At 42.5% G+C, this 13,978-nt stretch overlaps 2 protein-coding genes across 2 annotated transcripts; both read right to left on the bottom strand.

The window, feature by feature from the left end:
* Positions 1-1,008: 1,008 nt before the first annotated feature.
* Positions 1,009-4,162, bottom strand: LOC120236296 (olfactory receptor 1361-like). Its single transcript, XM_039239029.1, has 2 exons — positions 4,079-4,162; positions 1,009-1,947 (listed from the first exon to the last, which is right to left on the bottom strand). The coding sequence occupies exons 1-2, from the start codon at positions 4,160-4,162 to the stop codon at positions 1,009-1,011; spliced, it is 1,023 nt and encodes a 340-aa protein (XP_039094960.1).
* An 8,874-nt stretch (positions 4,163-13,036) lies between these two features.
* On the bottom strand, positions 13,037-13,978 carry LOC120236297 (olfactory receptor 1L4-like). The gene has a single exon (XM_039239030.1). The coding sequence runs from the start codon at positions 13,976-13,978 to the stop codon at positions 13,037-13,039; it is 942 nt and encodes a 313-aa protein (XP_039094961.1).

Genomic DNA, 13,978 nt, shown 5'->3' on the forward strand with positions numbered 1-13,978 from the left:
CCATGTGTGAGTTAGTCCATATCAATAAACTACTGCAAAGCTGAGCTTGGTAATGGTCCCTGAAACTCAGAGCACTTGACCTTCCTGGTCTTGTGTGCATTTCCTATAGCTGAGTGGGGCCTGTCATAGACTGTGCTACTAACTGGACTTCCTCCTAGAACTTGAATTCTGTCTGATGTTATTCTTCTGTTGATTCCTACTCTTACTCTCTGGTTTGAATCAACTTGGACACCTAAACCCACTAATCAAGTCACAACCAAGATGGACTTTACCTTACCTTTAGGTTGGGTAATTTTTGCCAAGTTTCTTCCTGACTTTAGGCTTTTGGCCTCAGTTTTCTTAGAACATTTACTTGAGAAAACTTAAAATCATAAATTCTTTCTCTGCTTCTTTGAGATGAAAATCTTTGAAAAAACCTCTTGCCAGTTTTACAACTGAGGAATGTCCCAACTCAGTAGATGGGAGGCATGTCTTTGAAATGCAATGAACAAGAAAGGAAGCCATGCCATCTTCCTGTCTTTGTGAGAGGGTAGAATCCTCACTCCTCTGGACGATGCTTGTTTCAAGTTACAAATCTACCTCCTATCACAGATTTGTGAGAAGTTTATTTTTCTTTTCAGTGAATACAGTTAGGAAACACAGATGGCCTGTGTTTTTTCACTCACCCCAGGATTTAGAAATATTCTAATCATTTATCCCAGGAGACTTGAGTTCAGACTGAGCTCTACTTACTCCCCCTAAAGTCTTCCTTGCCTGTTTAATTTTGTTGGTGTCATTTTTGCTTTCAAACTCTATAGGGATTGCTGGCTGCTCCCTGTCTCCAGGCAGGAGTACTTTCCTTGGCCAGTTGGTTTTATTCCAACCTGTCAGGTCACGTACCCTTTGTTCCTTAACCTGCTTGTCATGCTGAGCTTTAATCCTCCCTTAGACTTGATCTTCTCAAAACTGTAATAAGGAAGTCCAACGAGGAAGGAATTCCGAAAAACATGGTCTTCTTTTCTGGTCTCTTTATGGGATGGAACATCTTTCCCAGCCGAGGAGTTTACATAAAGCCCCCTTCATGTCCCTGTTCCTCAGGCTGTAGATAATGGGGTTCAGCATGGGGGTGACCACCGTGTATACCACAGACGCCACCATTCCTGTGTCTGCTGAATAGGAAGAAGAGGGCTGGAAATACACCAGAAAGACAGTTCCATAGAAGAGAGTGACCACTGTCAGGTGAGAGCCACAGGTCGAGAAGACTTTGTGCTTCCCCCCAGCAGAGGGGACCCTGAGGATGGTGTGGATGATGTGGGCATAAGAGACCAGGACACAGGTGAGAGGGACCACACCTGAGAGGGCTGCTTCAGCAAACATCATGACCTGAAAGATCTGGGTGTCTGAACACGCAAGCTTGAGGAGAGGGAGAAGATCACAGAAAAAGTGTGGGATGGCATGAGAGGCACAGAAGGAGAACTGAGACATGAGGAGGGTGAGCGAGAAGGCCAGGAGGTGGGAGCAGAGCCACGATGCAGCGACCAGCAGCAGGCAGCGCTGGGGACACATGACCGTGGTGTAGCGGAGAGGAAGGCAGATGGCCACGTAGCGGTCATATGCCATCACGGCCAGCAGGAAGTCATCCAGCAGGGTCAGCGCCATGAAGAAGTACATCTGCACGAGGCACCCAGTGTGGGAGATGGTGTGGTGCCATGTCAGGATGTTCCCCAACACCTTGGGGACAATGGTGCAGGTGAAGCAGGTATCGACGAAGGACAGGTTGGCCAGGAAGAAGTACATGGGGGTGTGGAGTTGCTGGTCAGAGCCGATGGCCAGGATGATGAGCAGGTTCCCCACCACGGTGAGCAGGTACATGCCCAGGAAGAGTGTGAACAGGAGAGGCTGCTGCCCTGGGTGTGCGGAGAAGCCCAGGAGCAGGAAGTCAGAGGCGCTGGTTTGGTTTCTGATTTCCTTCAAGTAGAGAAATTGGAGGAGATCTTGCTTAAATGAAAATGAGATCTGACTAGTACAGACTCCTATTGGTCTGTTTTCTCTATACATTGAAAGGTCACTGAGATTCACTAGCAACTGTTAAGTGCAGGTTGCAGATATGAGTGCTGTCGTCTATGGTAGTGAGGTGTCAGGGTGGAGCTGTAGTCCGCATTCTAGATATCTGTAATGTGCCAAGTTTTTGCCATGGTTTGTCTGAATGACACTGGTTGGGGAATCACTGCAATGATCGAAGTTCTTCACATTTAATTCCCTTTGTAATGAACACAGAGCAACACTTTGGATTACATCTTTTTTCAGGCTACATTTGGGGTCATGCATCTACTGGGATTTCAGACAGATGGAGTGCCTGTGTGTATGTGGGAAAGTGTGTGGGTGAGTATTGAGGGAGATGAAAGAGGAATAGCTGAGCCCAAGGGTCTCCAGGAGTATGGAGTGCTCTGGCGCCCTTTGACTTTGAAGACCATTCCACTGAGTCACTGTGGACATGAGAACATTGAAAACCAGGAAGCACTCTATCATTAAGGGCACATCATTTCATTTTCCTCATCAGCCTCTCCAGCTACATCTTTCTGTCTATATTCTGGGCTTTGTCATCCTGGAGATGGGATGGAAATCTATTCTGTTTCTTATTCTGGGTCTCACCCTGGTTGCCCACTTAACTCTGAACGTGTGTTACATAATTTTGACCACGTGCAACATTTTCATGGTGTCACTGAAATTATGACTGACATGACATGTATGGAAGGCAGGTTACTATTGAGGGTGGTGATGCCCATGTGACTGTTAGCAGCAGTTGCTGAAATGTGAAGCAGGGACACCCAGAGTCGTGGAAAAGCATCACATGTGCTTTACAGCTCTGTTCCCCACATGCCTTTTAACCTTGGGGGCTGTTTTCTCCCTGTGAGCCTTTCTTTCACTGCAAGATACAGATACTAGCCCTACCTGAGAGGTTTGTAGAGGGGACCAAAGGCTGGAATCCGTTGAAGTTTCTTTATCAATCATGATGTGCAATCAAGATGAGAAATTCCCGTGTTCCTGTTTGATGTTGAGGAGAAAGAAATGTGATGAACAGTCAGTGGCAACATGGGTTAATGTCATGTTTGTTTAGTGTTGTGATGAAAACATAATATACCCTCAGGGTCGGAATGTATTTCTCCAGTCTGTACCCTTGATGTGACTTTGAGAAGGTCATGAAACCTTATTTGGCTTTAGTTTCAACATCTTTTTAAATGTGATAACAATTGAGTTAACTGAATAGAGTGGTTATGAGGATTAAGTTGGATTAAAAATGATTGTATACTATTTAGACCAAGGGTGACACATAGCAAGTGCTCAGTAAATAGGATTTAGCATTGTTACTGCTGTTTTTAATAATGTGAGGGTGTTTTGTTTTGTGGTTGTTGTGTTCTGGTCAATGGCTGCAGTTTGGGCTTGTCAAAAGTGAGAATGTCAACACCCAAAGTCACCACCACCATCCCCACCGTAACATCAGCAGCACCACTATCACCTTTGAAGGGTTATGCCTCAGAACTGTCAATGCAATGCATTTGTTTTAGCATCTGGAAGCCATGTGTAAACTTGGTCAAATAAGTGAGTCATCAGAGTCCTTCAAATTATTAGTGGAAGAATGGGATTAAATGTATCTGAAATAGTTATTTGCTGGCTCAAATGTTTAGAAAGAGAAAGGGGGTTAAGATGTTTGGTAATTCCAACTAGATGTAGAAGAGTAAAGTACTGGTGCTGACTTGGTGTGGTGGCTGAGACATATTCTGGACCCACATCTGCCCTGCCGAGTGGACTGAGAGGAAACTGTGCTTTATGATTGCATAGGTGTTATGTGCGGGTCACAAATGGGACTTGGGGAAGGGTGGTCTGAAGCCCATTCTCTTCAGTGCCTTCAGAGAGGACCATCAGTGAAGGAAACCAGAGCTAGGTGGCTCTCAGGGTGATCAGAAGAGCCAGAAATTGGTTGGCAGATATGGGTGTAGGATAGAGAGGAAAAAAGCAAAAGGAGAAGCCCAACGGCTCTGTGTGTGTGTGTGTGAATGGATAATCTGTTCTCTCCCCATCCATATGCCTCGGTTCTTACCCGGACATGCTGGGCAGCCTCAGCCCCTGACACTTCCAGGAAGGAGCTTGGGTTTGCAATCCCGCTGTCTCCTTGAGAAGACATGGCTCCAGCCACAGCACCCTTCCCTGTCTAGAGGAACAGCACGGACTGGAGACTCGGGTCTTTGGTGATATCTCAGGCACAGGAGCCAGGAGGGGCTGCTGACTTGTCACAGGCAGTGTCTCCTGAGACCCATTCCCAGATCTCCTAGTTAGAGCCTACATGGGGCAACTGTCCAACCTCCCAGCTGGCCTTTCTGCTTCGTGGTCCCCTGAGTCCCAGCAGTGTCAGTGATAAGACCATTCAGATGACCAGATGGCCTTCCTGGTTTTCCCTGGGGTGAGGTGCTGCCTGTATCCATCCTCGTAGCCTGGATCCTGAATGGGGCCTGTCTCTGTAACAGAGTTACACTTTTCTAATGAGAGCCCAGTCCCCAAGGATGGAATGCAGTGTGTCCTAGAAAATAAGAAAAAAAAAAAAAGAAGATAAAATAGCACAATCAACACCTTTGATTGTCACGTGGTAGAAATAGTAGCGGGAATATTCCTATTTTCCGTCACTCCAGAAAACAGAGATATAAGCACTATGTAGACTCTATATCAGGTTCAAGGGACAGTTTCTGAATATATTTATTTTATGTTGTAATTTTATCTTACATAAAACAGTTTATAAAATATGTATATGCTGTTGAAGGAATGATAATAAATTACTGACCATTCTCCCACCACTCCACTTCAATCATGTATAGTCCAATCCTGTAGAAGCCTTGTGTGTAACTTTGTTCAATTATTTCCTTTAGTCCCTGTTTTGAAGAAATAACCATTGTGACTATGTGTACTATTTCTTAATGTTCTTGATAGTTTTGCCACATATGCATTGTGGGGACCTTCATGGAAAAGGTGTTGCCACCATTTGGTCCATGAATTGGCCCCAAGGTAATGGGAGGCTCCTCACCCCTCCCCTCCTCATATTGTAGCTCTGCCCTTGTTCCCACAGTGGGAGCCAGTGTCAAGGTGGCAGCCCTGAGAGAGAGGTGCTGTTGAGACCTTCCGGAGGGTGAAGCGACTGAACCCCTAGGAGGCCTCTCTTAATAGGAACTTTTATGACTCGGCAGGCGGGTGTAGGTATCAACTTGTCTTGGGACGCCCAACACAAGACATGCCTTGTGTGTAAGTTCCTTGCTTATTATCACTGCTCCTACCAATCCGGGGTGGCCTGCCTCTTTCCTTGTTCTCTCCTGCCCTCTATGTGCGGTGACCAGTTTGAGAACCAACATGCACAGAAGTCTCAACTGTATGGTGAGCTCTAAATTTGCCTGTTTTTATCATTTATGTGAATGAATTATACTTTTTATATTCTTCTGTGGATGACTTATATTGCTCTGCATTATTCTTGCACCTTCATTCATGGGGATGTCTGGAACTGCAGGGCGTTCACGTTCACTATTCCCTCGTGCAGGTCACAACCCCTCACCCTGCACTCTTGCTGCGTGCTGACGTTCTGACTTCAGAACTTCGGGATTAGGAATTACTGTGTGTGTATGTTGTCTGTGATTGTCTCAGCAAGTTCTGGGTGGCACTCCATAATCAAACACATCGTGTTTCCTCAGAAATGCATATTCACACTGAGTACAACTATTTCAGAGTATATATACTCTTGCGTAAATTCCGCTCATGTTTTGTTGCTCAATGAGTTCACTTAAACCGTACAGAAAATCCTTCTCTCATGAGAGATTTTTTATGATAGAAATGTAGATAGATATTCTGGTGCCTAAGTAGCAGACATCATTGTATCTGAAAACATTATTTGGGGGTGTCTGGGTGGCTGTGTTGGTTGAGCGTCTCCCTCCTGATTTCAGCTCAGGTCATGATCCCAGGATTGTGGTGAGATCAAGGTCCACGTTGGGCTCTCCACTGAACATGGAGCCTGCTTAGGATTCTCTGTCACTCTTTTTCTGCCCCTCTCCCCTACTCACACACTCTCTGTAATAATAAAAATAAAATAAATAAAGATTGGTAGACTTAATAAAAAGTAATCAGTGAAGAGTAACACATGCAGAAAACTGCTCAAAACACAAACACTCCACCCAGGACATGATTAGAAGCCAATCACCTGTGTTTGACTTCCCAGATCTAGAAGTAAAAATTGCCAACACTTCTGAAGCTTGTTTTGTGTATCCTGCTAATCATTACTTTTCTCTCCTCAAAATAAAATAATCCCTATCTTTTTTCTAACAGTTTATTTTAGCTTTGCCCATTTGTGAACTCATCCATTATGGATTCTGTCTTCTGGCTTCTTTTGTTTGAAATTTTACTTGTATGAGATTAGTCTGGATAGGCATATGTAATGGCAAATCTGTTCATTACCATTGGGGTGAGTTGCTCCACTGTATGACAGTACCATGTATTACTCATGCACTCTATTGTTGAAGGAATAGTTGGCTTCGTGACTTAGGAATGACATTGTGATGATTATTCTTGTACATGTTTCTTAGTGTACAGAGGCATTCCCTTCTGTCGTGGACATAGCTAGGAGTGGCACTGCTGGGATCTGAGATGTCCATATCCCCTTGTTTAGTATACAATGTCAAGATGACTTCCAAGGATATTGTGTGAAGTTGCACTTGTATGAGCAATGTGTCCAAGTGCTGGCTGCACCACATCCTTGATAACTCTTGGTGGTTTCAGCCTTTTCCATTGTGGTCATCATGCTGAGTGTGTATGGGGGGCATCTCCTGATGGTTTGATATTATATTTCAGTGATGAATCATGAGATGGAGTACCCTGAAAATAGTTATTAACATTTTCATTTCCTTATCTTGAAACTACTTGTTTAAAGTTTTGTTCATTTTTCCATTTAGGTATTTGTTATATTCTAGTGTATTTATAAAACTGTTTAGAACTATGTATTCTTGGGGCGCCTGGGTGTCTCAGTCAGTTAAGCGTCTGACTTCAGCTCAGGTCATGATCTCACCATTCATGGTTTGAAGCCCAGCATCAGGCTCTGTGCTGACAGCCAGCTCAGAGCCTAGAGCCTGCTTTGGATTCTGTATCTCCCTCTCTCTCTGACCCTCCCCTGCTCACTGTCTCTCTCTCTCTCTCTGAAGTAAATACAACATTAAAAAAAAAGAACTATTTTTCTTGAAACTAATCTTTTGTTGATTTTAACATTATAAGTATTTCCTCTATCTCACTGGCTTGTCTCTTCCACCCTTCTCTTTTAAAAACTTTATAATTTTGCTCTTCCCAATCAATTTTTTAGTACACCTGGAATTGATTTTTGTGTATGTTATGAAGTGTGTGTGTGTTCGCAGGTGTCTCTGTATGATTTGTTTTTACTTCAAGATTACTAATTATTAAATGGTTGCTCCATAGACTCCTCTGAATTGCAATTGTATGGAAATATCATCTGTAAACAAAATGCAACCTTGTTTTCCTCCTTTAGAGAGTTTAAATCTTTTACTTTTTTCTGTCTACCACAGTGGGTGGGACGTCAGGTACAATGTGGGCTGCTGTGGAGAGAGCTGGTATTCTGTCTTCTTCCCTATTTAGATGACTGAGATTTAAATGTATAAGCTTTATGTATTATATGTGCTGTGTGTTTGCAAAAAGTTACCTTTTTTTTTTTAGATTATTTTGAGATTAAGAAAGTGTTCTTCTTGGGTCCCTGGGTGGCTTAATCTGTTAAGCATTCTACTTTGGCTCAGGTCATGATCTCACAGTTCATGAGTTTGAGCCCCTCGTTGAGCTTGTGCTGACAGCTCAGAGCGTGGAGCCTCCCTCAGATTCTGTGTCTCCTTCTCTATCTGCCCCACCCCCTACTTGCACACTCTCTCTTTCAAAAATAAATAATAATTAAAAAAATTAAAAATAAAAAGAGTGTTCTCCTATCCCCATGTTGCTAGGAGGACTTTTCAGAGAATGGGTTTGAATTGTATGCCATGTTTTTTCTTCCATCTGTTGAGATGTTGTTCCACATCTAACGATTTCAGTCCTTTGCTTTGTAAATATGATGACTTATTTTGATTGATTTTTGAATGTTAAGTCAACCTAACCTTCCTGGGAAAACTTGTCTTCTGCATTGTTGTGATTGTGTTGCTAATATTTTACTTGTAATTGGTGTGTTTATTTTATAAAATTTTTGATGCATTTATCTTTATGGAGATCAACTTGTTATTGTAATTTTTTGCAGTGTTCCTGTCAGCTTTTGGTGTAAATATTGTGCTAATTTCATAAAGGGAATTGAGTGAGTGTTCTCTCTCTCTCTCTCTTTTTTTTTAAAGATTTTGATGTTTAGGGGTGCCTGGGTGGCTCAGTCGGTAAAGCATCCGACTTCAGCTCAGGTCATGATCTCATGTTTTGTGGGTTCAAGCCCCGCATCAGGCTCTGTGCTGACAGCTAGCTCAGAGCCTAGAGCCTGTTTTCAGATTCTATGTCTCCCTCTCTCTCTGACCTTCCCCTGCTCATGCTGCCTCTATCTCTCTCAAAAATAAATAAAACATTTTAAAAAATTAACAAAAAGATTTTGATGTTTATATATTTTTTAATTTTAAGTAAGCTTCACTCCCAACATGAGCCAGCCAGGTGCTTCTCTATTCTTTTAAAAGAGTTTAGAAGCCTGAAATATTTTTCTGGTTGAATTGTGTATAGACACTCACTCTTACAGCCATTTGGGACTGAAACTTTCTTTGCGTAAAGCCTACAACTTCAGCTTCTTCAATGTTGCTAGGTCCATTCTGGTATTCCATCTCTTACTAAATTAGTTTTGATATATTATATTTTTCTAGAAATTTGTTTTTAATCTAAAATTTACAATTTACATATTATTGTGGGACACTTGGGTGGCTCAATCAGTTAACTGTCTGGCTGTTGATTTTGGCTCAGGTCATCATTCTGTGGTTCATTGGATCAAGCCCCATGTCAGGCTCCACGCTGACAGTGTGGACAGCCTGTTTGGGATTCTCTCTCCCCCCCCACCACCCTCAGAATAGGTAAACTTTAACATTACTCATCATATCCTCTTTCTTTTAATATCAGAGGTAATGTCACTCTCTTTGTTACTGATGATTGGTGTATTCCAATCTGGTGCTTTCCATCTGACCATTTTCATCAGAGGAATATAAATTATCTTTTCAAAAAAATAATCTTTTAGTTTTGCTGGACTTCTCTATCATCTTTTCTTTTCTATTTTGTTGTATTTTTCTCTAATCTGTTTTCTTCCTTGGATTGATTTCATTGTTTTTTTTAAAGATGTATTCTTATTATTTTGTAGCCTTTTCTTTTTTCCCTAATATTTTCATGCAACTGTAAGAACTGTAAGCTTCCTGTGAAGAATTTTCTGTAAATAATGTTTCATGATTGCTTTTTTAAAAATTTCAGTTAGTTAACATACAGTACAATATTGGTTTCAGGAGTAGAATTCCGTGATTCATCACTTACATACAATATCCAGTACCCATCACAAGTGCCCTCATTAATACCCATCACTCATCTAGCCAATCTCCCAACCACCTCCCTCCATCAATCCTCAGTTTTTTCTCCATCATTAAGAATTTCTTGGGGCGCCTGGGTGGCTCAGTCGGTTAAGCATCCTACTTCAGCTCAGGTCATGATCTCATGGTTCGTGGGTTAGAGCCCCGCGTTGGGCTCTGTGCTGACAGCTGAGAGCCTAGAGCCTGTTTCGGATTCTGTGTCTCCCTCTCTCTGACCCTACCCTGCTCAAGCTGTCTCTCTCTCTCTCTCTCTCAAGAATAAACAAAACATTAAAAAAAAAAAAAAAAACAAGAATCTCTTGTGGTCTTTTCCCCTCTCTTCTCTCCCCACCTCTCAATATGTTAATCTGTTTTGTTTCTTAAATTCCACATGTGTATGAAATCATACGGTATTTATCTTTCATGGATTGACTATTTTGCTTAGCATAATACATTCTAGCTCCATCTGTGTCATTGCAAATGATAAGATTTTATTCTTTTTGAGGCTGGGTAATATTGTATATATACATATGTACATATATATATGTATATACACACCACATTTTCTTTATTCTTTCATCAGTCAATGGACATTTGAGCTCTCTCCATCATAACTGGTTTTTATTCAGATAAAATATTTTCTAATAGCCATTATGATTTGTCTTACTCATAAGATTATTTCTAGCTGAGTTTCCCAATACCCAACTATACACTTATTGTGGGGAGCATACTATGATGTGTATAATTGTCAGATCTCTATGTTGTACACCTGAAAGTAATATTATTATATTATCTGTCAAGTGTACTTCCATCTATGCTCCTTTTTTCTTTCTGAAGATTTTACTTTAAAGTAAAAGTAAAAGGGTGTGGGGGTGGCTCAAGCATTTGAGCATTCAACTCTTGATTTCAGCTCAGGTCATGACTTCATGATTCATGAGATGAAACCCCTCATCAGCTTTTATGCTGACAGCACAGAGCCTGCTTGGCATTCTCTCTCTTTGCCTCTTTCTGCCTCTCTCCCACTCTTGCTGTCTCTCTTTCTCTCTCCCAAATAAATAAAGATTTAAAAATGTATATCATAAATAAATCTATACACTTCATGGAGCTCGAATTTGTGACCCCAAAATCATGAGTTGCATGCTCCACCCACTAAGCTAGCCAGGTGCCCCTGTCAACTATACTTCAGTTAAAAAAAAAAGATAGGGTAGCCTGGGTGGCTCAGTCAGTTAAGGATCTGACTCTTGATTTTGGCTCAGGTCATGAAACCAGGTTCCTGAGATCAAACCCCACATCAGTTTCTATGCTGGAAACTTGGAGCCTGCTTGGCATTCTCTCCCTCTCCCTCTGTCTCTGCCCCTCTGCTCACAATCATGCTCACTCTTTCTCAAAAAAATAAAAAATAAGAAAAATAAAATAGTAAGATGGAAAAAAAATTGTTAACAGACTCATAAATATAGCACTTTCACCAACAATCAAAGAAATTAAAACTAAAGCAAGGAGATACCATTTGATTATCATATCATTTGTAATTAAGGGGACAGTGTGACCATCAAAATATGGAGAAGCTGTAGTCAAAAGGGCGCTCTAATTTGGAAATTTTGGCTGAATGGATAAATGATCCTGTAAAGGTACTACTTAGATATTCTACTTTATCTATCTATCTATCTATCTATCTATCTATCTATCTATCTATTTTTTGAGAGAGAGGATCAACAGGGGAGAGGGGCAGAGGAAGATACAGAGAATCTAAAAAATTTTTTTTTCAATGTTTATTTACTTTTCAGAGAGCAAGAGAGAGAGAGAGAGAGGGAGGGAGTGCAAGAGCAAGCAAGCACAAGTGAGCAGGGGAGGGGCAGAGAGAGAGGGAGACACAGAATCCAAAGCAGGTTCCAGGGTCTGAGCTGTTGGCACAGAGCCAGATGTGGGGCTCAAACTCAAGAACCGTAAGATCATGACCTGAGCTGAAGTCAGACACTCAACCAACTGAGCCATCCAGGTGTCCCAGAAAAAGAGAAAGAATCTTAAGGAGGCCCCACCCTCAGCATGGAGCTGGATGCAGGGCTTGATACCCCTAGGGTCATCACTTGAGCCCAAACCAAGAGTCAGAGAGGCAAACCATGAGAGACTCTTGAATTCTGAGAACAAACTTAGGACTGATGGGTGTAGGGGAGGAAGGGGGAGATGGGCATGAAGGGAGGCACTTGTGGGGATGAGCACTGGGTGTTATATGGAAACCAACTTGGCAATAAACTATTTGTAAAAAAATAATAATAAATAAATAAAACATTAAAAAAAAGAGTCAGATGCTCAACTGACTGAGCCACTGAGACATCCCAAAGATATTCTACTTTTAAAAATATTAAATGTAATGGGCTATGAATATTTGTGAAAAATGATTTCTTTTTGGAAACTTTCTTTCCATTGTTATTTGTAATAGTGAAAGCTAGAATCCCCCCACCCCAAATCATCCAAAGATGGTGAAATGCCACATACATTGTGGACATTTTTTACAATGTAATCTCAGAGAGCCAAATGTTCAGGAAAAGATAATGACATGGAGACAACTCATGTTATAAGAGTAAGCAAAATGTATATATAATTGTACCAGCAGTATTTTCTCAACAAAGTAAAGACAAAACGTCATTAGAAAAAGACGGGTGAGAAATAATGTGAAATCTTATCACTGGCTTTCTTTATATGGAGGGATAGTGAGTGTTTTCTTTTTCCCTATTTGTTATCTTTTACAAATTTACTATGAGGAGTGTGGATTATTCTATAGTTGAGACAAATGAAATAAACCAGAATTTAAAAACCAAAGAATCAAGGACTTGTCCATAACTAATAATTACTGTCTGTCAGAATCTGAGATGGGATCCCTGTTGTGTGATTTGGGGCCAGTCGTCTGAAGTATCGGTGCCTTGTTTCTTCTCCTCAAATAATTCTTGTCCTCTTAGACCCAGCAAATAGTGTGTTTTCTTAGTGCAGGCTTCTCCATGGGTAAGTTAGTCTCTATCAGTGAGTTGCTCCCAAAGCTGGGCTTGGAAATGGTCCCTGAAAGTCAGAACACTTGACCCTCCCCAGTCTTGTGAGCCTTTCTTGTAGCTGAGTGGGTCGTGTTAGTCCCAGGCTGAGGTGCTGTTACCTGGCTTCCTCCAAGCACCTGAATCCTGTCTGATGTCCTTCTTGGTGATTCCTACTTTCTGGCTTGAATTTGCTTGGACACCTATACCCACTAGTCAAGTCACCCTGTAGGGATTGCTGACCACTCCATCTTCCAGGGTGCAGCTCTGTCCTTTGTCAGTAGCTCTGAGTGTAATTCTGGCCAGTGAGGTATTCTCTGTTTGTTAAACCTGCTTGTGACATTGAGCATCCATCTTGCCTTGAACTTGAGTTTTCAAAATTACAATGGGGAAGTACAAGGAGAAAGCATTTCAGAGAACCTGAGCTTCCAGTCTGGGGAGGACCTTTTACTGACGAGAACATCTTCCCCAACCAAAGAGTCCCAATAGGGCCCTCTTCATGTCCCTGTTCCTCAGGCTGTAGATAAAAGGGTTCAGCATGGGGGTGACCATTGTATATATCACAGATTCAATCATTCCTGTGTCTGCTGAATAGGAGGATGAGGGTTGGAAATACACCAGAAAGAGCGTCCCATAGAAGAGAGTGACCACTGTCAGGTGAGAGCCACAGGTCGAGAAGACTTTGTGCTTCCCCCCCGCAGAAGGAATCCTGAGAACTGTGTGGATGATGTGGGCATAAGAGACCAGGACACAGGTGAGTGGAATCATGCCCGAGAGAACTGCTTCAGTTAACATCGTGACCTGAAAGATCTGGGTGTCTGAACACACAAGCTTGAGGAGTGGGGGTACATCACAGTAAAAGTGTGGGATAGCATGAGAGGCACAGAAGGAGAACTGAGACATGAGGAGGGTGAGCGAGAAGGCCAGGAGGTGGGAGCAGAGCCACGATGCAGCGACCAGCAGCAGGCAGCGCTGGGGACACATGACCGTGGTGTAGAGGAGAGGAAGGCAGATGGCCACGTAGCGGTCATATGCCATCACGGCCAGCAGGAAGTCATCCACTAAGGCCAACGCCATGAAGAAGTACATCTGTATGAGGCACCCAGTGTGGGAGATGGTGTGACGCTGTGTCTGAATGTTCACCAGCACATTAGGGACAATGGTGCAGGTGAAGCAGATATCAACAAAGGACAGGTTGGCCAGGAAGAAGTACATGGGGGTGTGGAGGTGCTGGTCAGAGCCGATGGCCAGGATGATGAGCAGGTTCCCCACCACAGTGAACAGGTACATGCCCAGGAAGAGTGTGAACAGGAGAGGCTGCTGCCCAGGGTGTGCGGAGAAGCCCAGGAGCAGGAAGTCAGAGACGCTGGTTTGGTTTCTGATTGCCAT

Source organism: Hyaena hyaena, unplaced genomic scaffold (genome assembly GCF_003009895.1).
Source record: "Hyaena hyaena isolate Hyena2069 unplaced genomic scaffold, ASM300989v1 scaffold_151, whole genome shotgun sequence".
In the NCBI taxonomy this organism is placed as follows: Eukaryota; Metazoa; Chordata; class Mammalia; order Carnivora; family Hyaenidae; genus Hyaena; species Hyaena hyaena.